The sequence below is a fragment of the Bemisia tabaci genome, chromosome 9 (genome assembly GCF_918797505.1).
Source record: "Bemisia tabaci chromosome 9, PGI_BMITA_v3".
Lineage (NCBI taxonomy): Eukaryota > Metazoa > Arthropoda > Insecta > Hemiptera > Aleyrodidae > Bemisia > Bemisia tabaci.
The window spans coordinates 39,098,321-39,124,018 of NC_092801.1; the positions used below are offsets into that span (position 1 = coordinate 39,098,321).

Below are 25,698 nucleotides of genomic sequence, written 5' to 3' on the forward strand. Positions count from 1 at the left end.
AAATTAAATGGAAAGCGATTGGTTTTTGCGTTCTGGTGTTTTTCAGTGCTTGTTGCATGCCGAGTCCCTGAAAATGAGTCAGTGAGAACGAAAACACACCAACTCGGTAGCTCGAAAATGCTCAACTTCCATTAAAGACAGTTAATTTACACAAAAGTCATTGAAGTTAGTGTATCTGCTCCAACTTGGACCTTTAAAGTGTCCATAAGTGCTTGTCTTTCGGTAGCAAAACTCTTTTTCTTAAACTGGCTTCTTCACCTACAGTGTAGTTTTATGTACGTCTTGATTATTTTTATTTTTCCAAGTTGATGTGTTTTCGTTCTCATAGATTCAAATATGTTTCATAATCTTCATATTTTTCAGATTTTTTACAACTTTGTAAAATTTCACGAACCATTCCACGGAAATGTTCGAAATTTCATATTTTCCATTTCACCCGTGCAACCCTACCGATACTTCTAACTTTTGAGTTGTGCAAAAGTTTCGAGCCCACCATCCCTCAGTTCTGACATCGAGGCTACATTTGGCAAACGAAGATTTCACCCCTCAGGAGCTTGGCGGAGGAGGTGGCGCGCCCATTTAACCCTTCCGCGTTCACTTTAAATTACCGACCTTCATTTCATTGCCACAAACCAAATTTCGAGAGAGCGAGCCGGAGTTAATAGAATATTTATTTGAAATCGTTGCATGTCGGGTAATTTCATTGGGGGAGGGTCGCTTTCGCCGCAGCCCGCACCGCACTCCCGCCCCAGGAGTGAGGACCCCCGAAATCGGCATCAAATATGACTTTCGTCCTCGTTGTCGAATATTTCCATCATCTCAACCCCCAATTTCACTGTTTTTCATGTTTGTTGTTAAAGTGACAAACAGACGAGTTAGGGGGTTTAGGGTCGCAGGTGCGCAGGGATGCACAGGAGGAATGAAAAATACGAAATATTGAAAATTTACGTGAAATAATTCATGAAATTTCACAAAGATGTGAAAAAAACAAAACATATTTTCAGGGGCTGGGTATGCAACACGCTCTTTAAAACACAAAAAAGTAAAAACCAGTCGCCTTTCATTTGGACTGAGTTAAGCAGAAAGGAACCAACCCGCATTTTGGAAAAAATTGAGTTATGAGTGGTTTTGAACTCAACCATTGCTCTACTATCTATCGCCAAAAATTCAAAGTTTTTGTTGGAGCAACTTTTGCAGAAATTGAACTTGAAGTTTATCTTTTACATTGAGTCTTATGCAGGAGCCAAACTTTAAACCTCTTTTTCTCGGTTCGATCCCGATGTGGCTTGGTTCCTTTCTGTTTAACTCCGTCCATTTAAGGTTCCCTATAATTTCGAAAAATAGTTTTCAATATTTTCATATTTTTCTGAAATTTCATGAAATGTTTCACATTAAATTTTAAGATTTCATTATTTGACTTCCATCAATCAGGATTTTGACAACCTTCGACCCTTTCCGGTATATACTCCTCCCTTCAGGAATTGTTTTCAGGTTTTTCTTTCCTGCAGCTCCTCTTCTAAATCAATTTTTTTTTTTATTTATTATTTTTTTTTTTTTTTTTGGTAAGACCGTCAGGAAATTTAATGAGGAGATTTTTCTTCCCGTAGATCGTTTCCGGTTCACCCTGTATCAGAGTTATCAACACTTTTGGCGAGTATAACACCTAAACGTGGCAAAGACACATTGCGAGACGCGCGGTGGAGGTCGAGTAAAGGTCGAAGAAAAAGGGTTGTTATTCCGGGTGCCTGTCACACATGAGTGGGTTTCTAATGAAGTTACGCAGCCAAAATTACCGGGAGCCTCACGGCAACACCCCCACCCCCTACCCCCACCATCCCCGCCGTCGCGCCGTTCCGTTGTCTTCATTAATCTCGATGAAAATCGTCAGGGGAGGCGAATTCGGAATATTGGAATGCCTCGCAATTAATAAATATTTCAATTACAAGTATCTCTCGCGCTCTCCTTGATCTCAGTTCTCGCGGGACCTGGCGACCTCCCCCCCACCCCCGTGACTACTCAGACGTGGAGAGCAACCCCAGAGCCACGTTTTCCGATGAAATATTAAACCGAGAAGCCGAAACGTAAGGACCCGCGATATTTCGGAAGACGAAGGAGGGTATGTCTTACTAAGGGCTGATTTTTGAAATTGGTAGACGAAGCGATAGCCAGAGAGGAAACAAGGGGTTGGTTCCAAAGTGCGGACGTTGGAGAGCGTTTACCGTACGAATCTTTTCATTTTTATTGGGAAATAATTTGAATAGAGAAGCTGCAGGTGCACGGAAAAAAATTAAATGTTGATTTAGCATTTATACTGTTAAAAAAATGTCCGACAAGTTTCAAATGCTGATTTTACAATACAAAAATGCTGACATAACATTTTAATTTGTACGTTTTGCAGTGGGCGTAGTTACGTTAGCATTTGTTAAAATGTAAAATCAGCATTTGAAACTTGTCGGACATCTTTTTAACAGTATATATGCTATCTCAACATTTAATTTCTTTCCATGTGTCAGAAATTTTGTAAATTTCATGTTTAAAATGATACTGCTAGGAAAACTGAGTACGAGGATATCCTTGGTTTCTAAATGGGACAATTACTGGAGGAAATATGACAAAATTACCTAATCTGCTAAAATACTTGTGTTCAAATGGAAAATGTCGCCAGATGACGTCCTAGGCGGTGTATTTTCTCACTTTTGAATTTATTTTATACTATTTCCCATATCAGAAAAAAGTATAAAAAATTCTGTGAAATCAGCTCTTTAAGCACTGTTAGATGAAGCAATGAAAAATTTGCTTGCAAATTCTCCGTTATCATCTAAGATATAGTGACATCATTTCCGGTTGACTTAAGAACGGAATGAATCACTGAAAGATACACAAGTAACACACAACTTTTTACATCCAGAATATTAAATCAGCATCCTTTTTTTCGACGTAATTCAGGTCCAAAGTTCCCGTAAAAAATTAATGGAAGTTGAATAAAATACTCATTTGAAATACATCAATGCGGAAAGAAAGCTTTCCTCTGGCAAGACCATCCCAATTTCGAGCCACCGCCACTCGCCAGAGAGCGCTTCGAGTGTCGAATGAAAACGTCCGAGGCCGAAGTAACTTTAGCATCTCCGAGACGGCGGTTTTATCACCATTAAGTTTGACGCCGGCTTTCCTCGAAGGAAATCAAACAGTTTACGCAGCGAATAAAACAAGCACTCTTCAATACCAGGAGATAGACGAAAAGGTGGGTCGCGCAGTCGAATTCAATAACAACGTGGAATAGGCCATAAACCAGAAGCGTGCCGATCATGGTGTATCAAACGCTCAACGATAAAACCGAGCATGTGAGTCGTCCTATGAGCCCCGGAATACACTCATTCTTATGGAGCGCAGGGGTCATGAGAAAGCGTACTCCCTGGGTTTCGACATTGACCGATTCATATTTGATTAGAGACGCCAACGGTGTGTAACGCTGCTTAATAACCGTCTTCAGACGAAATTAACACTCGTAAATGCGCCGGCGAGTGCTCCACGGAATATCTTCATTTTCCCTCCCTGATGACCCCACCCCACCACCCTTTTCGCTCAGATATCCTTTTACAAAGCGTCTGCTTTCCTTTAATTTACTCGTCTTTCGCAAGTTCAGTTTCGTCCTTGTTCTCTCTCTTGTTTTCTGATACCTTTGGGCTTGATATTCCTTCGATTTGCGAAGGAAGTTGGTCCAGTGGTTTCTTTGTCTGGACAAAACAAGTCCAAATTGAACAGATTATTTCCCAAATCACGTAAGCACCAATCTCTATTTTGATGTGATGAAGGAGGTATTAATCCCGGAAAAAAATGCTTCAAGAAATGTAGTTACATTTTTCCTTGAGGTAAACGATAATTTCTCATCAGCAGATACGAAATTTTTGTTTTTCAGTGTGTGTTTATTTAGTCAGTAATTTAATTAACTCTTATATCTCAGTGTGGCATTGCTAGTGAGCAGAGCATACAAATTCTCAGAGACACCGCTAGGATAAACGTTTATACTGTCAGGCTGAGGAAGAACGCCGTAAGATCATTCGAGAGTTCGATAAAACATGTATTTTTGACGAAATGTACGCACATTTTCCTTGAAACCCTCAGATATTTTGGATTAAATTGCTTACAAAATAATGTGAAAATTTGGGGGGAAAACCTTGCAAACTTTTCCCACTAAATTCTGTTTTATCGGAGAAAATTTGGCAATGTCTAAAGGCTCATATCGACGGTGAAACTACCAAACCACGTATCTCGGTTTGCGACGTCGCAGACTTCCTGTCATACTTTATTTTTTAAATGAAAAACTACTTAACATCCAGTCTTGAAAATTTCTGTGATTTTTCCTCTTTGTGCGAAGAATATTCCGTGAAAATTTCAAGGAATGATATTGATTTGGTCTCCTTCAAAAAAATAAAATATGAGCGTAGATTTTTAAACACCGCAAACGAGATACGTGGTTTGGTAGTTTCACCATCGATATGGCGTTCTTCCATAGTGTGGTAGTATAAAGGGCCAGAAGTGAGTAGAAACGAGAGGGGAATGATGTTGGTGGTTGAAGCGGCCTCGAGAAGAAAAATTTCAGTCACGTGACGCAAGGGTAGGCCCAACCTCAAACCTCAAAACCGGGCTGGCGACAATTAAAAGGCTCCAATAAATTAGATTCGAAACTAAACGACCAATTAGTTTTAATTCCCGCCGTTGCATTAATATTTATTATCCGCGGAAACAAGCTACTTCCAGCAACCCTATACACGGGCCGTTCCAGTTCATTTTTTTCATTTTTATTCGCCCCTCCCCCTCCCTGACCGCCCCCGCGGTCCCGGACACCGATGTAATCCGAGTTCAATTGATGACACTTTCGCCCCTTTCGCATAGGCAACCACTCACCACTCAACCCTTTCTCAGTTCCTCGCGCCCCCTCTGCCCGGTTTGCTCCTCGGTGTTGATTTATACCCCATCGGGACTTCATTACCCTTTCGATTATGAGCTTTCGCACCAGATTGTGCTGTTTTAGTTGTAAACGTATTCGAGGGAGGATTGTACTTGTACTTTCTCGATTATCGCTTGAGGTGAATTGTTCAGTTTTTGCGTGGTTACGATTGTCGCGACGTGGTTACTCGATAAGTCTGCTCCTATAAATATCTATCCCATAAGTTGTCTGTGTTGGAACTTGGCATAAATGCTTTTTTTCTGTATATATCGCCTGTGAAACTTCAAAAACGCCAAAAATGATTCTCTTTGCTCCTATTCTATTTTCCAAAGGAGACCAAACCGACACCATGACTCGGGATTCCATAGAATATTCTTCGCGCAAAGAGGAGAAATCATTGAAGTTTATTAAAAATGACGTTGATTAGTTTCCTACTTAGAAAGTAACGTATGACATGAAGTCCACAACACGTTAACTGAGAGAGACATCACTTTATTTCAGCGTTGTAAAATAGTACATAGGTGTTAGAATTTCTACCAGGAAACTGTTGAATATGCATGTTCTCAACTAAAAATTTCCCCGATTTTTTTTCAGATCACACTAAAAACCGACAAAATGTTGGACGATGTTGGACAAATTTCCTTTCCAATCGTCGTGTAAACAATTGTAGGAATTGTTTGTGAAAACAAAATTCCAAGGAGTTATGAAATAAGTTTATTACGTTGCCTTGATAATAATCGTAACGATTGAAAAGCTTCGGCTATGATTTAATAAACGTATTTCATAACATCTTGACATAGTGTTCTCACAAACAAATTCCTACAATTTTTACTGGTATTACGGTGATTTCCTTCACCATGTTCAAAAATTGTAAAAAATTTTGTGGGAAAGAGTCAATTACTTCTCGATTCCTGATTGGTGATACGTTCCCTCGTCTATAAATTTACGATTTGTTACCGATAAAGTAGCTATCGCTCGTCAGCCAAGCTCCTTCAAAAAGGATACCGACCTCATAGATAGAAGATAGATAGATAGAACTTTATTGATGCATACAGCGTATAGTAAACAGCTCTGGCACAAGTCAAATTTACAATTTATACAACAATTACAATTTAAGCAAAATGAAATTATACAGGCTCCTCAAAAAATTCTTTTAGATTAGCATAAGCCTTATTTTTAAGTTTTATTTTCAATTGGTTAAGGAATATTTTGACGGAACTTTTTGACCTCATAAATTCAAAGGTTGGAGAAATTAAATGATTTACGTCGAGATCTGGCCGCGATTGGAGACCGGCCCGAAAGACGAAAACAATGGCGCGTCGCGAGGTTCGCAGAGAGGAGACCGCGGGCTCGCGGGGGGAAATTAACCTTTGCGGACGGGAATAAGACGGATCCGTGAAAACAGTCCAACAGTCAAAGGTTTATTTCTTACGCGGGAAGGATATAAAGGACAAAAGTAAGTTCCAGAGAGCTAATTCTGAGGGTTGTGACCTTTGCGCCAAATGCCAAGCTCGAGAGGTAGGCAATCATCCTATCTTCAATTTCCAGGCAACTTCTTTCTCGCGTAGCCTACTTTGATCCACAAAAAGTTAAGAGGTTTTATATGCGGACATTTTATTTCAGTGAGGTTAGCCGGGTCGACTTCAGCAGCAGGAAACATGGTGGCATGAAACGTAAGAAAAAAAATGAAATATTGGGAATTTCAGTGAAATATTTAATGAAATTTTACGAGACAGTAAAATATTTCATAATTTTCAGGGGCTGGAGTATGCAACCCACACTCAGACAGGAAAAATAGAAGAAAGTCACAATTTTATAACATTTTGCGAAACATGAAAAAGAACCGGTATTTTTCAATATCTTTCATAAATTTTATGACATATTTCACTAGAAATTTCAAGAGCTCAGAAGCTTTCGCGTCGGAATGTTGCATGATTTTCTATTGAAAAAAGAAACATGCACCGAAAAAAAGTGATGCTGGTTTAACATTTTGAATGTACAAAAGTGTGTGAGAACTCATAAAACGCTGAATTAATCGCGACAGCAGTAAGTTTTACATCTTGAAAATGCTAAAGTAACTGTTGTAGCGATTAACTCAGCGTTTGGGAGTTGTCGCACAATATTTTCATCCAGAATGTAAAATCAGCATAACATTTTTTCAGTTTGAGGGCTGTACATTTTAATTTTCAAAGCAAGTGGAGGGTAGAGGTTATAATACCAAACTGACCACACCTATGAACCAGACAGGAAATTGAGGAACCGAAAAAAATGAATTTTAATTTTCAGCAACGGGTTCGCCTTTTGCCGAGTCATGTTCCGTTCATCGAGTACACAACCTATTGTCCCTCGATTCAGACAAAAAGCTACTGATCAATCGAGTGAGAAATTCAAGGCCTCAGCATAATAATTGCATGAACGATAAGTGATAGGTGATACGCTACAAAACCGGTGAAAGTCCAGAAAAAAACAAGATCGGAAATCCCATTTCCACCGGTTCAACGGGGAACAGCTTGCTGTGTCCACCCGATTGTGAGATGCTCATATCCGGGGGCTGATTTTCATTCGCGTACCTGCCAAATGTGGTGTTTAAAATTCGAATATGACTCTCGGGTCAAAAATTATGTCCTTCTACGTTTCCTTGACATCGTAATTGGACTGTATTTTGCAATAAAGAACTAAAATATGTGGCTTATCCGTAAAAACACCCATGTGTACACGGAGATTAATGGTTCATACGTTGTTTCTAAATTGGGCCAGGATTTGTAGTTCCTCATGCTGCCGTGCAAAACAAAAAAGGAGCACACACACTATACGACCAAATTTGCAAATTATGCCTGTTGTAATTTTAAATTTTTCAAGGAACAAGATACATGCTGTAAAAACGTTGACTTTAGAATAGTAAAAGGGATAAATTAGGGTCTATTTGAAATTTCAACCCACCCAACAGAAGCCGTTTTTACATATCTCTCTTAAACGAGCGTGCGCTCTTACTGAAACAGTGGAAAAACAAGGATGAAAAAACGAGAAACACGGCTGAAAATACACAATTAATGAAACCCGAGACGTTTCGACTCAAAACTGAGTCATTTTCAGTCGGAAACAATGAAAATTTTAAAAAAAAATTTAAAAAGTCTTTTTAAATTTTTATTGTTTCCGACTGAAAATGATTCAGTTTTGAGTCGAAACGTCTCGGGTTTCATAAATTGTGTATTTGTAGCCTTGTTTCCCGTTTTTCATCCTTGTTTTTCCACTGTTATCGTTGTCTTGGGCTGCTCTTAAAAATGTGTATCTCTTACTGAAATTGTTGAGGTCATTTTTACAAGAAAAAGCTAGAAATTTAAATTCTTCCTGATGGAAGTGGGAATCTAAGAGTATCAGTTTCAGAGTGTATCAACCAAAGACAAGTATGATCATTTCCAGGGATGAAAAATGAAGTTTAAGGATCACTTAAAGATGGATTTCGGTTCGATCTCGCAACTGAAGGGTAATTTGAGCCGGAGTGCAGTCCACACCTGGTCGAGTCGACCGTTGGTTCATCCTAACGCTTCACTTGGGAGCCACAAAAAACAAAAAAAAAATGATTTCCATAAATGGAGGTCCCCACTGCAGCCCGCCGGAAGATTTTTTTGTGTAAACGCAGTCTGGGTGGCTGTCTGCAAGCATGCTTGTGTGGATGAAAAAAAAGGGGGGAAAACATCTAACTGAACATGGAGTCCCGTTGCGGGGTCACGAATTCTGATTAATATTGGGGGTGGACTGTTCATCGTAAGAAATATCGGTGTGACAGACTTTGGACAGGATGTAATTCTCTTTTTGTCAGTCATGTCCGCCTTCTCTTTATTTTTCCAAAATTTTCGGTAGTTTGACAAATCCTACACGCTAAGATCGATACATTATTATCGGATGGATATTACGGATGAAGGGATGATATTTTGTTAACTGTGTATATGGTGGTTTTAAAAATCGCCCAAAAGTATGATTTCGTATCAAAATATTAATTTTTCACTTCGTCAATTAAAATGCCCTTCTCTCTTACATCATTGTCCAGCTAATTTCGGCATATACGTTTGAATATGAACGTGAAGAAATCGTTTGTAATAGGTATTCAACTGCTCATCTTCTGATGATATGGGATAACATAATTAAAGCCATGTCTAACAACAATTATTTCAGTGTTTTCTTTAAAAAGAAAGTATATAAGCATTTAAAAGAAAATTAAAATGTTCAGTCTAATTGTTCCCTTCCCGCACGCTCGGGAAAATAATAGAATTTCAATTACAACCACCTCTTCACCCCATTTAATATCTCGACCAAATTTGTCCTCAGCAATCATCTCAAAGGGGTGGAAATTGTTTTCTCTGATACTCCCTTTCTTTCCAGTAATCATCAAAGTGCACGGGAGGTAAAATATAAGGAAAGAAGAGTCTTAGTACTTAATTAATTCATGGAGCCACCTGCATTAGGGGCAAATACTAAAAAGATGAGTATTTTTTGATAACTCACGTCGAAACCATAGGGAACTTCCAGGACTGTTTTCGCTACAATATTGGAACTTCTTAAATCAACTGTAATTAATATCAACAGAACGATTCTCGGTTCACTCTCTTCCCTCCAAAGGAAGCACGTTCTTTTAATTTTGGAACTTAACGCAATCATTACTTCTCGCTTTACCCTTTTGAATTCTCATGATTAGATGGAAATTGTACGTTTTAAAATTTACTGAACTCGTCAAAATAAAAAGGAACAGGGCCTCCGTTACTTAAGATGTTTGTTCAAATTCATTGGAAGGGCTTTAAACTACCCGTTTCAACCAACAGGAACATTTTATTTTCCTTTATCGTCCATAGCTATCGTCCTCTTTGTCCATAGCTTTGTCTATCGATTTCGTGAATCAGCCCGCAGCCTCCTCTCCCAAGGTATTCTCGTTTGGACATAATTTCTATAAATCCCCAACTTACCCAATATAGATGCAGAAATATACAGGGTGATCTTAAAGTACCGCAGTTGGACATCACTCCTGTAACGTAGAGCGTTACTCCTGTGACGTAAGAGTGGTTGGGAAAACTATACAGCCGGCTGTTGCCTTTTTCACTTATAGTTAGTGCAACTACCCTTACGGTTCGCGCTAAAATCAGCTGGAAGTATAGTTAAGATTGTGATACTTTTTTTTACAATGTATAAACACCGCCCGATTCAACCAATAGGGTCGCTCCATACTCCTTATGTCTCCTATGTGTACAGCTTTGTCTATCAATTTCAACAATGACCCCACAGAGGTGGTGCAGGACTTTTGAATGACCCTGTAGAAATTCTGCCGTAATTCAGACAGAATCGACTCATCGGCTCCAAGAAGAACCCAGTTCCGTGGCCCCTGGTCTCGTCATGTCAGATGACGCATTCAGTCTGTCACCGATGAGCAAACCTTTCATTGTCTAATGGAAGGCGAGCGGTGCCACCCCGAACAGGAAACCGGCCACTTTTCCCGATAAGCTCGCGGTCGCGGGGACGAAAGCGCCCAGGAAAGGGGGTCGCTGGGCAGTAGCCGCGGCCGCTGGCGAGTAATGGATTTGTAACGTGATCGCCGCGACCAAATAGAAGAGCCCAGACGAGACGTCACCGTCCGATATCGTCGCGCTCGGATATTTAAACAGCAAATGGACACGTCCCAACGTCCTGGGGTCGCGGGGAGACCACACAGTGGGTCAACCTTTGGCTCCTGGCGGAAAAAGCATTTCCCTAGCGATACGGAAAAATGAAATTGCTGACTTTCAATTCTCAGAGCTCCAATTGGAGAATTTCCACACGCAAATTTTGTTGCTTCATCTGAGAGTGCTTAATGAGCTGAGTCCGCAGTATTTTTCATAATTTTTTTCTGACATGGGAAATTGGAGAAAAATAGATTTAAAAGTGAGAAAATGTGCGCCTCATGACGTCATCTGGCGGCATTTTCCATTTGAACACATGTATTTTAGCAGATTAGGTTATTTTGCCATACTTCCTCCAATAATTGTCCAATTTAAAAACCAAGGATATCCTCGTACTCAGTTTTCCTAGCAGTATCGTTTTTAAGATGAAATTTTTAAAATTTCAGACACCTGCAAATTCTTCATTGATGTGTTTCAATGTAGATTTTACAATTAGAAAATGGTAATTTTACCGCACCCCGAGGTTAAATTAGCTTTCCATGATTATAAAAAATGCATTTGAAACGTCCAAATCCTTCCACAGGTTCAGGCCAGCGATGCCCGTAATTTACCCACTGCGTCCTATCCGCGGCGATCAATTTCTTATTTCTCCACGCCTGCCTCTGCGCGGCAGTTGAACAGCAAACAATAGCCAATAGGAGAGCCGGGATGCCGCGTTTTGGAGCGAGTTTAATTTTGAAGGGATGATCGAGCGAAGGGATGACGCACACACCGGCATTATTTTGTAAAATCAGCGAGAGGAATTTTTCAAAATCACTAGGACATAGATTAAAAACGATCAATCTAATAGAGTTAGAATAATTTTTAGTGCCTTTTAATCATATTCATTCTTAAATATTCCTCTTCAGGAGGACTACAAACAATTATTTCCTATACTTGACGAGTTTTATACTCATTTTAAAGGTATGGTATCCGATCCGATGACCCAGGAGACTTGTTAAGTTCTTTTCTGCCCCCTTCTCAACCCCACCCTCTTGCCCCGACCGGAATCTTCCAATGACCATTCTAGTGTAAATAGGAAACACGAATCCCCCGACCGCCATCTCTTTTTTCATCTCCGCACTTTTCAAATAATATGCCCATAGCAGCGGGTACGCCAGGACTTCCCTCCCGAACACCGTCCCGTATGAGATCTCCATAGCCGTACTTTCGATACGATGTAATCTAATATTTTATCCTTTGACTCCACCTGATCTGTAAACGAAGGAAAAAATTACCTTTTTCAGCATATCTCGTTTTGACTATACGGTAAGGAATTTGAGTGCTGTCTGTTGTACTATGGAGAAACGCCGTATGAACTTTCAGGCGTTGCCAAATTTCCTTTGATAAAACTCGAATTTCCTGGTAAATTGATGAGTATTTTTCTTCCGATTTTTCAGATAATTTTGCTCGCAATTCCATCGGAAAGTCCTGAAAATTTAAAGGGAAAACATTCATAACTTTCCTCGAAAATAGACATTTTTATCGAGGGAAATTTAGCAACTCTCGAATGTTCTTACGGCGTTTTTCCTCAGTACGGCGGTGTAAGAGCCGGGAATTATCTTTTCAACTGAGCAGATTCCTTCTAAAAATACGTTGTTATTTATTTTCAGAAACTTGAAAATAAAAAGTAAGTTCTTAGTAGAAAAAATAATGAATTCTTACCTCTACTTTTCTGCTCGTCGACTAATTGCCTTTCTATGCTGACTTTTTCTTCCCTTTCGCGTAAAACATCCATTTTTAATTCAGCTGAAACAAACAAGTAAAAATACGGTGAGTAAAATGGATGCAAAGTCTGATAATTTTCTGCACTAAAATACTTGGAAAAGTTCTGGTTTAAAATGACGATCTTCTAACTTGTTAAAGTGACAAAAGCGCCTAAGTACTCAAATACTGAGCACTTGATTCTTTGCCTCATTTTAAACGGTCAAACATGTCCATGATATTGATGGTCAAAGTACAAAACCACGTATCTGTAAAGCGGTGTTACAAAATTCCCGCTTCTATTTTATCTTATCATTTTCCCTGACATTTCCCTCATTTTTGTCATTTTTCCTGACATTTCCCGATTTTTCCTGACTGCGGCAACCCTGAGTAAGTCTGCAACGTCGAATAAATGCACTGAGAAAAAAAAAATGGTTATAATCACCATATTAGCGGTGTTCAATATGAACTTTTACCAATAATAAACCAATTAACCAATCATATAGATATTTTTACCATTAAGTGGTAATTTTACCACCGCACACTTGTAAAATTACGATTGCTCCAGTAAAAATATCACTATTATTGGTTATGACCACTACTAATGAAGAGTGCATATTAAACACCACTAATATGGTAATTATAACCATAGTTTTTTTCTCAGTGTGGAGATACGTGGTTTAGCACTTTGACCATCGATATGAGACTAATGTCGCCCTCCCCCCTAATTCTCTCAGAGGCAAAGCTTATTCCCAGCATCTAAGCCCGAGTGTGTCACTTTGAGAGACGCACCGCGACATCGCGTCGCGGTCATAAGCTCTCTTCATCGGAACAAACCGCGGCAACAATCCGCGGGACACTCGAGCAATAAACGGAACAATGGGAAAAGCAACAAACCGCACACGAAACAAAGAGCCCAGAAACAATTAGCGGGCCGCGGTTGCATGTCACGACTCAAAGCTCGCTTTTCGCGTTGGTCCCGGGCGGGAATTCTCGGCAAGTTTCGCACTGGCGCAGGGCCACTCGGCACTCCACCATTCAACAGGCAGCCGTCTTCACACGAGCTAATTCACCGCTGAGTGTTGTTCCGCGATTGTCATCGAGCTGTCATCAAGAGCCCTTCGCAATGACCATTGAGTTACGTGCATGCGTGTGAGAACCATTTGCGAGTCTGTGAGGACGTATTGTTGCACTAAAAGTTACGTTTCTCGAGAGGTTGCTAAGAGCTGCATTCGTGGTCGCTATTCATGTCCTTTTTCTTAGATTGGGTACCCCCTTTTTTTGTCTAATTATAGTCTTATTTGTGTCATTATTTTACCTTCCTTTATTATTAATACTTCGTCACCTACCGGCTGAAGTATCACAGGCGCCACGCGACGTTTCAAAATTTCCGTACAAAAATGAGATTAGGGCTGGTCCCTAGAATTGCTTCACATCATACCCCACAGGGGCCCTGCGCGGGTAGGGCCCAGCCCTTATCAAGTAGGGCTGAACCCTGAAGCAAGTACTATGGGGTATGAGGTAAAGCAATTCTACCTATCCGCTCAGGGCTGGAACCTTCCGCGCAGGTACCAGCCCTAAACTCGTTTTTTTCGTGTAGACATTTTATTTTTGTAGTGTGTATTTATAAGTGTGTGTAAAATTTGTAAGTGTGTGAAATTTAAAACTCAGGGATTGAATGGTACAATATTCTGTTCGATTGAAAATGGAAATTAATACTTTAATTTTTTCAAGTGGCAACGTTTGTTCGCACCTTACATGCGCAAATAACTTGACCCATTCCTTATTCACCTGCCCTCATGTGCAATGCGAAGCAATTTGTTAAAAATAAGTACCGATGAAAGCTCATTCGAAATCTCCGCACGTTCTGAAGCTTCGATTTAGCAACGCTATATAACCTTCTGCCCAGTTTAGTCGCGCACACTTCATCCGATTTAAAAGCCGTAAATCATTTTGTACACGGTATGCAGCACTACCGCTTTACGTAGCGCGTAGCGGGATGTCATCTACAATTTTTCACTTTTTTCTTGGGCGCCAAGTCAGATGGGCGAGTGAGGGTACCAGCTTTACATATTCTCTCTTTAATTTTTTACGTGGAAACAACATTTATTTTTAATCATCGCGTCGAAGGCGGTATCCACGAGTAGCAGTGATCGTGATAATCTGCAATTTCATCGGAGAATGAATCAAATTTTGTCGACGTCGATTTATTGCAATATTATTGCATAAAATATTGCAATGAATTTCAATTTCGTCACATGAATTCGCAATAACATCGCGATTTTATCGACGAAGATTTATCGCAGTTTGGACAAAATTCGATTTGTTTAAACAAGATTATATAGCGATAAAATTGCGACAAGATCAAGGATATACTCGCTCAGATATTGATGATCCTAGCGATTTTATCGCCAAAACATTGTAGACAAAATTCGTGACTTAATTTCAAAATATTGCGATTTTTCCGTTAAAAAATTATACTTGGTCGCTACACGAAATCAAGAAGTTCAATTATATTGTAAATTCCAGTGGCAAAACTGATTTTGCCAAAATCAAAATGCGTATTGTCTATAATTTAAGGAATCGGGGCACATGAAGATGTCAAGAGGAAAATAGTATTGAAAATGAACAATCATAATTTTCTGTTTATTTAAGTTACAAATTACAACCGAAAGCTCTGGAGGCTCTCTGCGTTTTATATCATCAGATAATCCGACGTATTTCTGCCAAACGGAACTACGTGCATTTTGACATGAGCCCTGAGACCCATAGGAATATATGTATAACAGGGCTCACGTCATAATGCACATAGTTCCGTTTGGCAGAAATACGTCGAATCGATCGCCTCCTAAGAAGGGTGAATCAAAATTAGGCCAATGGGTCGAAATTTTATAGCAGAGCGCGCCCGTCATGCTGCTAATCCTCATTATAGGATTAGATGTCTTATGGTGACTCCCTCTTTTTCCACCCCTACAGCATCACCCTTCAAGTTTTTTCCCCCTGCTTCGTCGTTGTAGTTGAACCTTTCTCTGTCTCACCGTGTAGCAGCAAAGAGAGCAGTGAGTTTAAAATTTTCGAAATCGATTTTCCTTATTCCAAATTCGTCTAATCTTTTTTAGATAGGTTTTTTTTGGTGTGAAAAATACCCTTATTCTTATATGATTGAAATAAAATTGGTCAATCTTTAGTCATTCAAACGATTTCTAGGAGTCTTTCCTTTGGCGGATCCAGCAAATTGGCAACAATGTCTTTTCCCCATTTAAACCTGTGAAAATGTATCGATTCTTTTTTTCTATCGTTTTTTCTAAACTTCCTTTTTGCACTTACTGCTCTCTTTGCTGTAACGTAGACTTGCTCTCAGAACAGCTCTGTTTCACTCGCCTATGCCTCACTTTATTTCCAGATAGTGCTAGAAAAGTGCAACATCGACGGCGCTTGGATACAACTATTCGTACTTTGGCGCTGTTTGTAGTATCACGTCGATTTGAAGGCGAAAAAAGAACGGAGGCTTCTTTCAATAATATTTTCCGCTCAGACAGAGCAGAGCCCATTCTCTCAAAACTTCCTTTTTGCACTTCCTCCAGTGGCGTGGCGTGCTTTGCGATATATCGATTGTTATGTAATTTAAAACCTATGGTAAAGAATCGATCATTAAGGTGTTCGCTGCGAACACCCTGTTAATCGATCATTAAGGTGTTCGCTGCGAACACCCTGTTAATCGATCCTTTTCCATAGGTTTAAATGACAGATCAATCGATATATCGCAAAGCACGCCACGCCACTGATTTCCTCTCTTTTCGCTATCACGGCAGTATAGATACCCTTATTCCCGATCTTATGAGACTGGAAAAATATATCCTCGGTCTCGGAGAAATTCAGTGGTGACCAGGCAACGGAGCAGTGGCCGGTGCGAAACGCATTCTGCGGATTAAGGATGCATATGTAAGACAAATGACGAGTGCCAAGTACATGATGTTCGATGATCGGTGTCTCGTCTCGGCGCGCACATCGATGGACGGACCTCCCGCGTCGCACATGCGGGAACAGCCAATGGAAATCTGTTGTCGGAGCCCTTTGCGACAACCCGTCATCCATCGCCGAGCACCGCCCCAACTTAACGCGAAACGCAGACACGCATCCGGTGAATTTTCGCCATCAAATATTATACGCCACGGAAAAAAATTTAACGTTGCTTTAGCATTTATAATGTTAAAAAAATGTGCGACAAGTATAAATGCTGATTTCACAATAAAAAAATGTCACGTTAACTATGTCCACGATTAAATGAACAAATTCCATTTTTTTTAAATGTAAAATCAGTATTTGATACAGATTTTTTCTCATGCGTAGCTGATATTTAAAAAAAAAAAAAAAAAAAAACAAAAAAAGAAAAAAAACCGTAAAAAAGCGCTTTTTAGTCCATTTTTTTCAAAATTGCGGCAAATGCACACCAGGCACGTTTAAGAAAAGAAAAAAATTGAGTCTCGGTCTCGCAATAAGAGCGAATTGATGGCTCATTTATATATTTTTCCGGTTGAAAATGAAATTGTTAATATTTTGAAACGTTCCGGGTTTTTGTTTATCCTTCGTTATTTTATGCAGCCTTTTCCCTAAATTAGGTTGTTATTTTATTAATGTGACTTTTGGCTGATTAAGTCATTTCTCATTCGTTTATGGAAACTTCAGATTCGGATTCAGCGACCCGTAAAACAGAAAGTAGGCCAAAAAAATAGCTGTGTACTCGAAATTCCAGGTAGACCTATCAGGCGCCTGGATGCAACTATATGTGTTCGAGGGCTGTCCGTGTTGCATACGCAAAAATTGAAGGCGCACAAGCTTCCCTCACCAACATTCCAAAGTCACCATCAAGCCATGATACACACTCTCAAGTTGTTACGGCTCGTTGCAAAGGAGTCTAAATCTGGTAGAATAAACACGAAAAGGCGATAAAAAAAAAGCCAAAATGAAATTACATCTGAAGCCTACGCGTTCCTCCCTCTCAGGCTATCTGAAATTCGATATCGCTGAAGCGAAACACGAACTCCTCCCACGCTAATTTTTAAGTAAAATCTTCTTTATTGCGACGGAAACAGAGGCGGTAAAAATAACTCGCGGTATTAAATCGAGGAGATAAGCAGCTACCTTTTGAATCCCTTGCGACGCATATGAATATACGCTTAAGACGGGGTTTGGATTGGGGTGTGACGACTCGATGTGTGTTTATACGGAGCCTTTCTTTTGTGAGGCCTCGATGTCAGATCGATCGAAAAAATTGAATTTTAACTAGAAAGTTCATTTTTTAGCCGTCACTTGGACGTATTTCTATCGAACGGAACTAAGTGTATTGTAACGTGAGCCCTGTAATGCATATATTCTTATGGGTCATAGGGGTTATGTCTAAATGCACATTCATAGTTCCGTTTGATAGAAACACGTCCACTTGATAAAGGTCGATCCGAAGCATTGCATTGGTTTTAGGTTATTCAAACTAATATCCCCGAATTGCTACATAGTTGTCTTTGTTTAGTATGTGCGAAGGCCAGCGGTGACTTGATTCAATCCAGAAGGTGTTACACAACAGGTCAACCAACAAACAAATTTATTGTTCTTGACTCACAATTATTATGCTGTCCACGTACCATTAGTGTTGATCAGACACGATTTCATGTTGATTCAATTTAAAGAATAATCAGTGTCATGTCGGTACAAATTGGGCGAGGACAATATAACTTTGATTAAACAAATGGACGTATTTATGCTAAAAGGAACTATGTTACACACATAACCTATGTACATAGTTCCTTTTAGCATAAATACGTCAAAATGAAACGCCATGTCGGCCGTTTTTACTGCACTTAAAACAAGTGCAACATCGACGGCGCTGGGATACAACTATTCGTACTTTGGCGCTGTTTGTAGTATCACGGCAATTTGAAGGCGAAAATACGCCTCTGGGCGGTTTTGTGCGTTGCTGATGGTTGGCGGCAATTTGACAAAGAACGGAGGCTTCTTTCAATACTTCAACTTCTCCTTTCTTTATTGTATTCACTGGAATAATCCGATTTAAATTAGAACGTGGCGTTGGTTGAAATTCTTGACTTAAAAATCGTCGATGGTAATTTAGGTTTACTGGTAAACCTTGGTTTGACAATATCTCAAACACGAAATAAAAATAAAATTGCTGATTCAACTAAAAGTAAAAAGCTACATTAACTAAGCCCACTGTTAAATAAACAAATTCAATGTTAAGTTATGGGCCAGTAAATTCTTGAGGTCCAAAGTAATTTCTGCCGTTATTTAGTGTTTATATTTTGTAAGCCAATATAACATCTTGTAAAATTATATTGTTGCTGAATAAATAAGAATAATAAAAAAAATGTTAAGTTAACATTTTTTAAATGTAAAATCAGCACGTTATACCTGTCGCGCATCTTTTGAACATTGCAAATGCTGACTCAAAATTCAATTTTTTCGTGAATAAGTGGAAAGAAGCAGTGCTCCCATTCCATGTTCGTCAAAAATTCCGGGATTCGGAACTTTTTGGTTCCAATTTCTCCCACTCCATGACCGTCAAAGGATCTGGGACTCCTCCTAGATTTTTTCAAAAGTTCCGGAAAATGCAAAAGATCCGGAACATTTCGGTATTTTTAAAAGTTCTGGAAAAAATTCAGGAAAGTCTCAAAAGTTCCGGGAAATGGGAGCACTGAAAAAAAGACGTTTTTTTTCTTTTTTTTATTTAAAAATAGAATTTGGCAACCGAAGGAGCCTTCACTTCTTATGATCGGACCCAACACGCGACAGATAAAAAAAGGAAGGTAAACTCGGAGACAGAAAACGAAGACAGCGCGAGCGGAACAGAACGGAGTCAAAGATAAAAAGACGCGCCGGGGTAAGAAAAAAGTTATTTGTTTTACATTTAAGCATAAAATAAGGAGCGATCCGAGGCGGCTGGCGAAGGGGAGGGGGCTTGAAAATCAACCCTTATAAAAATATTATCATTTCATTTTCCGAATGAATTGTTTTTCACACTAAAAATATGCTCGCCGAGTCTTCTTTATTCATTTCCCGGGGAGCAATTTTTTAGATGAGAGAGCATGGGTTAGGGTACGCGAAGCGGTGGGGGAGGGGGGGCTGTCCCGGGGAAAAGGAAGCCTTTTTTCGGTCCTTTTAATAGTCGGAGTCGGGAAAAAGGAATCGATCGATTACTCTCGGAAATCATCCGCACCTTTAGCTTTTGCGAGCGACCCGCGTCTCGTGTCGTGTCTTCCGCAGCTTCGCCTTTGCGTCCTGTTGAGCAAGGGCCTTTGAAAGTCATCCGGCGCGACTTAACCTCTCATTATTACGCGCGGGGTTCTGCTCGTGCTTTCACACCTCCTCTCACTCTCTGCCGAGATACACTGGAAAAAAAAACACATTGGATCTAGAGTCCAGACTCTTGAAAACATTAACAAGAATAAGGACTCTTGATTCAATCAGATTTAAGCTTAAATCAAAAGGGAATCCGCTCAAATTAAGAGGCTTGGTTCTTGACTTAAGAAGCTTACATCTGATTGAATCAAGAGTAATCTTTCTTGTCGATGTTCTTAAGAGTCTGGACTCTAGATCCAATGTGTTTTTTTTTTCCAGTGTAGCCAAGAGAGCAGTTTTTCAAAATCCAGTTTTCTTCAAAATTCGTCTAATTTCTTTTGGATGAAATCACTGATATAACTAAAACAGCAAATTTCATCTTATTTTTATGAAAAAGTGCATAACCACGTATCTCACTGGAGAAAAGTCGCTTAGATCTAGAGTCCAGTCTCTTAATATCATTGGCAAGGAAAAATATTATTGATTCAATCCAATTTCTCCTTGAATCAAAGAGCCGAGCCTGTTGATTTAGGCGAATTTCCTCTTAATCCAAGCAAAAAGTCCGATTGAATCAAGAGTATTTTTTTTTGTCAATGTTTTTAAGAGTCTGGACTCTAAGAAAATCAGGAACAGATATGCCGTCTGTGAACCAAACTATAAAAATCTGTTCCTTTTCCGTAAACGGCATCCAATGAAACTCATCAACGTCTGCCCGCACTCCGAGTATCTCAATTGGACATATTTCTGCCAAACGAAACTATGTGCATTATGACGTGAGCCCTGTTATGCATATATTCTTATGTGCCTCAGGGCTCACGTCTTAATACACATAGTTCCGTTCGGCAGAAATACGTCCAATTTTAATGCTCATTTCCAATAATTCCTTGCGCCCGATAAAAATCTCCAATCAAAGATGGCGACCCGCGAAGCAGTCTGCCTTGACGTCACGTAGATAATGCCCACGTCGTGATTGGTCCTGCTCGCGCTGCGGTGCCAATTCGACGCGTTTTTTATCCTTTTCCCGCAGAAATTCATCCGGATGTACAGCGATCAGGCAACCTGGGTCTTAATCTCCATGCAAAGACGTGCCCGATCTTAAGCGCCTGAGCAGTTTTGATCGACAGATATGAAATTATCTTCGTCGCAGCCGACTCGAAACGGAGTTTCAACTGGACGTATTTACGCTAAAAGGAACTATCTTACACGCAAACCCTATGCACATAGTTCCTTTTAGTACTAATAATACGCCCAACTAAAACCAACAAAACTCGCGGTGGAATAATCGACGGTGAGGGGTTTCTGCCCCGATCGGAGATTCGAGAACAATTGGACGCATTTCTGCCAAACGGAACTATGTGCATTATGACGTGAGCCCTGTTATGCACGTATTTTTATGGGTATCAAGGCTCATGTCTTAATGCACATAGTTCCGTTTGATAGGAATGCGTCCAATTGGTGATCGTCCGGCGATTGTTTTGCGATTTCCCGCGAGTCGTGCACCGAACCTGTGACAAATGCAGATTGACATTCAAGTATTACTCACCTGATTTCTCGGCTAATGTTCGATGCATGAATAATCGCCCGCACGTGAGTTTATTTGAACCCATTTGGAACGTTTCTCTCTGCTCTACTCTACTCATGTTTACGTTTCAATTATTATTGGGACAAAGACCCTTTGGAAGAAAGCCAGTGGGGTATCTCACTCTCAGAACTTACTGTAATGGGACAAAAAATGAGTAGGAAAAAAGTATTAGGAAAACCTGATGTAGGAGGAAAAAATTAGGAAAATTGACCTGGTACCCTGATTTCTGATTAGCGTTTAAATGGAGTATTTTTTGGTTAACACACAGTTATTTAGCTCAAGATTTAATGATGGAGAGAAAAAGAAACTCAAATGGCTGCAGCACTTTAATTTTTACATTATTTACTTCTGGAATCAGGGACTCCAAACACCGATGCAATAAATTTGTACGTATTTATGCTAAAGGGATCCATGCGTATAGTCTTTACGTGCAACATAATTCTTTTTAGCATGAATACGTTCATTTCAGAAACCTCGCACTGCTGGCTCCCTTACAGTGTAAAAGTTTCTTTCAGGAGTCAACGCCAAAGCTCCGATTCGTCGAATGATGACCAATAACCAAAGATTTAACCGATAGGTTTAGTAATCTTAACTTATTATACAAAAACTCGCCTATTTTAACTGTGTTACTGTTGTCCTCGTTCAAAAAGTCCATTCAGAGATCCAGTTCGTAGTTTTCCTCGCAACAGAACGTAACTACAGTTCATGGTTGCAAATTTCATTTTATCAGACGAATCATAACTTTTACCTGATTTCCCGTATTTTTTAACAATTTAGTTGTAAAATTAGCAATCCATTTTTCCCCTATTTTTTAACAATTTAGTTGTAAAATCAGCAATCCATTTTTCCCCTATTGTTTAACAATTTAGTTGTTAAATCAGCAATCCATTTTCAACCTACTTTTTAACAATTTAGTTGTTAAATCAGGAAACCATTTTCCCCTTATTTTTTAAAATTTAGTTTTTAAATCAGCAATCCATTTTTCCCCTTTTTTTGAACAATTTAGTTGTTAAATCAGCAATCCATTTTCAACCTACTTTTTAACAATTTAGTTGTTAAATCAGCAATCCATTTTTTTTCGCGATTCCCAACGATCAGACAGCGGATTAAAAATAAAACGCAAACAAGGTGAGACTTTGTGAGAATGCTTAAACTGGCTACACGCAAGTTCCCCTCGAGAGGAGCCCAAGAAAGGCGATGCGAAAGCTCCCTTGTTCATTTTTCAAGCAGCCCCTAAAACCGTCCCGGCGCCAAAAATCACCGGTCTCATCAATTATTAACTTTCAATTGGTTGCGCGGCGTCTTTTTATCGCCCTTTGCACACCGCAAAAGCAGCGTTGTCACACGGCGCCGTCGAGTCGATTGAATCCCGGCGCGAAGCACGACGAAACGCGGGAGTCCGGAAACCGCGGGCGACATTTCGAATTATCCCGGTCCCAGATGCGTCTACGCTAATTGGTGACGTCAACGGCGCACGATTGCCAACTGATACCGCTGGCTTCCGCGCGATGCTCGCGGTATTGAGTTTCGGGGTGGGTTGGCAATATGGGGTGCCCGCGACTGGCTGCAAACTGAGCGGCAGCTAAGTGATGAGACGTTATTATTATTTCAGACCGAATCGTCTTGCCACTTACCAGGAGGTGTAAGTTCGGAGTAACGAGGTGTTAAAAAGAAATCCACTCTCTCGGGACGCGTTGCGCTGGATGCGCCGCCTGCGATGTTGTCAATTTTCCCCGAAATTCCAAAGAGAATGGTCCGGTTCGGTTAACGCATGTAAATACCGACTGGACCACTTTACAAGGTGCGAATTTCAGCATTCTGATTCACGTTCCGTAATCAAAATTTTACGTAAAATACGATGCGCACAACGAAAATTAACGCAATCAACTCCTTACGAAGTATTAAATTATTCTTGATGCGTGAATTCAAACCACTCGCTCATGAAAACTCAATGCTCAGCGTGATTCACATCGGGCGCTAAACGTTATCATGACAGCCTCTGCGATAGAAAAATCTGGCAACCTCAATCTTAAAGCTTTGGCTCAGCTACAGAAAATTGCTTACAGTTTGAACAACACATGGTGGGAAATGAACATTTCTCAATTGAGAAGATTGCCGAAACCGTTGCAGTGCGCGATTTGACTCACGTAGAGCTTTGAGTTTCTTGTGAGCGGGCAGTTCAAAATCCGCGTAACCAATGTGAAATGAAAAGGTTAATATCTTCGTTAGGAGTTGGTTTCAGTACTTTTCGTTGCGCGAATCGTGTTGACCGATCACAATATCATAAGAACTCCGCGTCACCCTCTCCATTTTCTCCGCTTTTCCAAGCCAAGATTTCTAAGATCCACAATCCTCTCGACATCGTCCGAGATCCGCAGGATCCGCGGAGCTGCGCGCATGCGCAGCGCGTCGGACGTCGATCGGCGCATGCGCAGCGCGAAGGAGGTGGCCGGGTAACTTATGTCTGACATCGGATTCACATTAGCACTACTTGTTGTCCGTCCGGCCGCGCCATCGGCCGGCCACTACAATGCCTTTCATCAATGCCCCAAAGACGGGGGGGGGGGGGGCGATTTGTCCGCCCGTGCCCCCCCCCCCCCCTGGGGGTCTGATCAAAGCGCGACCCCTCGACCACCCGTCCGCTTCACTGAGCTTTCCGTGTTCCGAGCGGAGGGCATTGTCTCTTCGGGTGGGTTTTCAGGCGACGCATCGAGCTCCAGGATTTTCTCCAGTGGGCTTCCGAAGAGGGCGGTAGGTGCTAAAGGGTCGTATCTGGCCGCTACGCGGCCCCACCTCGCGTGCACGCTTTGCGCCCGCAGGACGACATACCTTGGGAAAAAACACATTGGATCTAGAGTCCAGACTCTTGAAAACATTGCAAGAAAAAATACTCTTGATTCAATCAGATTTAAGCTTAAATCAAGAACCAAGCCTCTTAATTTGAGCGGATTTCCTTATGATTTAAGCTTAAATCTGGTTGAATCAAGAGTCCTTTTTCTTTTCAATGTTTTCAAGAGTCTGGACTCTAGTTCCAATGTGTTTTTATTATTATTTTTTTTTTTCAGTGGGCGTTGCAAAGCGAGTTATGTGATCGCCGACTTGCACCGTCGCTATATTTCAAGTCACAATTGAAAAATTTGAGGACAGGGGTTCATCTAGAGATTATTACCGATTTGCTACCGATAGCAAATGAGTAATGCAACTCGATCATTTTGGAAGGAATGAACCTCCATTCCAAGGTTGCAGAATTGACTAAAACATTTCAGTTTTTTGCTGAAACTTCCTGCTCCCAAAACAACCTTAACCCATCGTCAAATTTGGGCAAAAAACGAACAGGTGCATTCTCGTTGAACATCAAATTCTTTGATTCATTTCTGCAACCTTGAAATGGCGTTACGTTCTTTCGTTCGGGGAACGACGAAACGAGATGCGCGCTTTTACCGTTTCCCCACGGATATCGGAACCGAAGTTCAGGGGGACCGGGGCCTCTATTCGGGGTCAATTTTTACGACCGCGGGATTGACTCAATCGGGAGAAAATAGAGTCATTACGCGGGAGGCGGGAGGGGAGGGGAGGGGAGGGGGGGCGCTCGGAAAAAGTAACTCCACGCTGCATAATTGTACTAATTAAAGGGACTGGAAACGGCGGGCGAGTATTGTTTGAACGGCAGCTAATTTTCCTATTTCCCACAGATTTTAGTGTCATTGTTAATTTAAGCGCCGGTCCCCCTCACGATTATCTCTGGCGCTATCTTTCTGGATCAGGAGTTGGCCTCGTGATAAAGGAACTTAGATTGGGCCCCGGATAAGCTCCGCCCCCCGCCCCCCCTCCCGCGCTTTCTTTCCCGTTCCGCTCCCGGTTCCAGTGGTTTTCTCGTCGCGGCGTTGCCACATGGAACCAAAAAACTTCCACATACTCTCGTTGTGAATCGTCGTCCCTCTGACATAAGGACGTATCTTACATTCCATGTAAATCTTATTTCGCTTATAAATTCATGCATTCTGGGGCTCATGTGGAAATCGAGATACGTCCTTACGCCAGAGGAGCGATAAAACGTGATATTTCGAGGTTATTTTGAGGTTAGGTTTCCGTTGAAGCTTTTTTAATGAATCAACCCGGTGGTTGGTTGCGTTGATCGTTGAACTTTGGTAGCCGGGTGGACACGTTTCCCAGTTATTTAAATCAGGGACTTCCATCCGCGATTCCGCGACTGTGGCGCTGCCTGGCGGACCGTGTGCGCTTCCCTAGCGCCACGCGGGAAGGAAATGCGCGCAAATTAACGCGATCGCCCGGTGTGAGGCTTTGCCGCGCTCTTAGGCGCCGTACCTCGCTTTTTAATCCATTCAACTGCGCCAGGAAGCGCAGGAACACGTATCCCTCGATTTGCGACGTTGCAGTTTCGATAATTGCCGTATTTATTTTAATGTATAGAC

At 40.8% G+C, this 25,698-nt stretch overlaps 1 protein-coding gene across 4 annotated transcripts in view; it reads right to left on the reverse strand.

The window, feature by feature from the left end:
- dac (dachshund family transcription factor) overlaps positions 1 to 25,698 on the reverse strand; it is a 439,607-nt gene that overhangs the window by 78,519 nt on the left and 335,390 nt on the right. For all 4 annotated transcript variants that reach the window (XM_019047294.2, XM_019047293.2, XM_019047291.2 and 1 more), the window contains exon 9: positions 12,298 to 12,381. In XM_019047294.2, the coding sequence (XP_018902839.2) occupies positions 12,298 to 12,381 (84 nt within the window). The remainder of the gene's footprint in view (positions 1 to 12,297; positions 12,382 to 25,698) is intronic.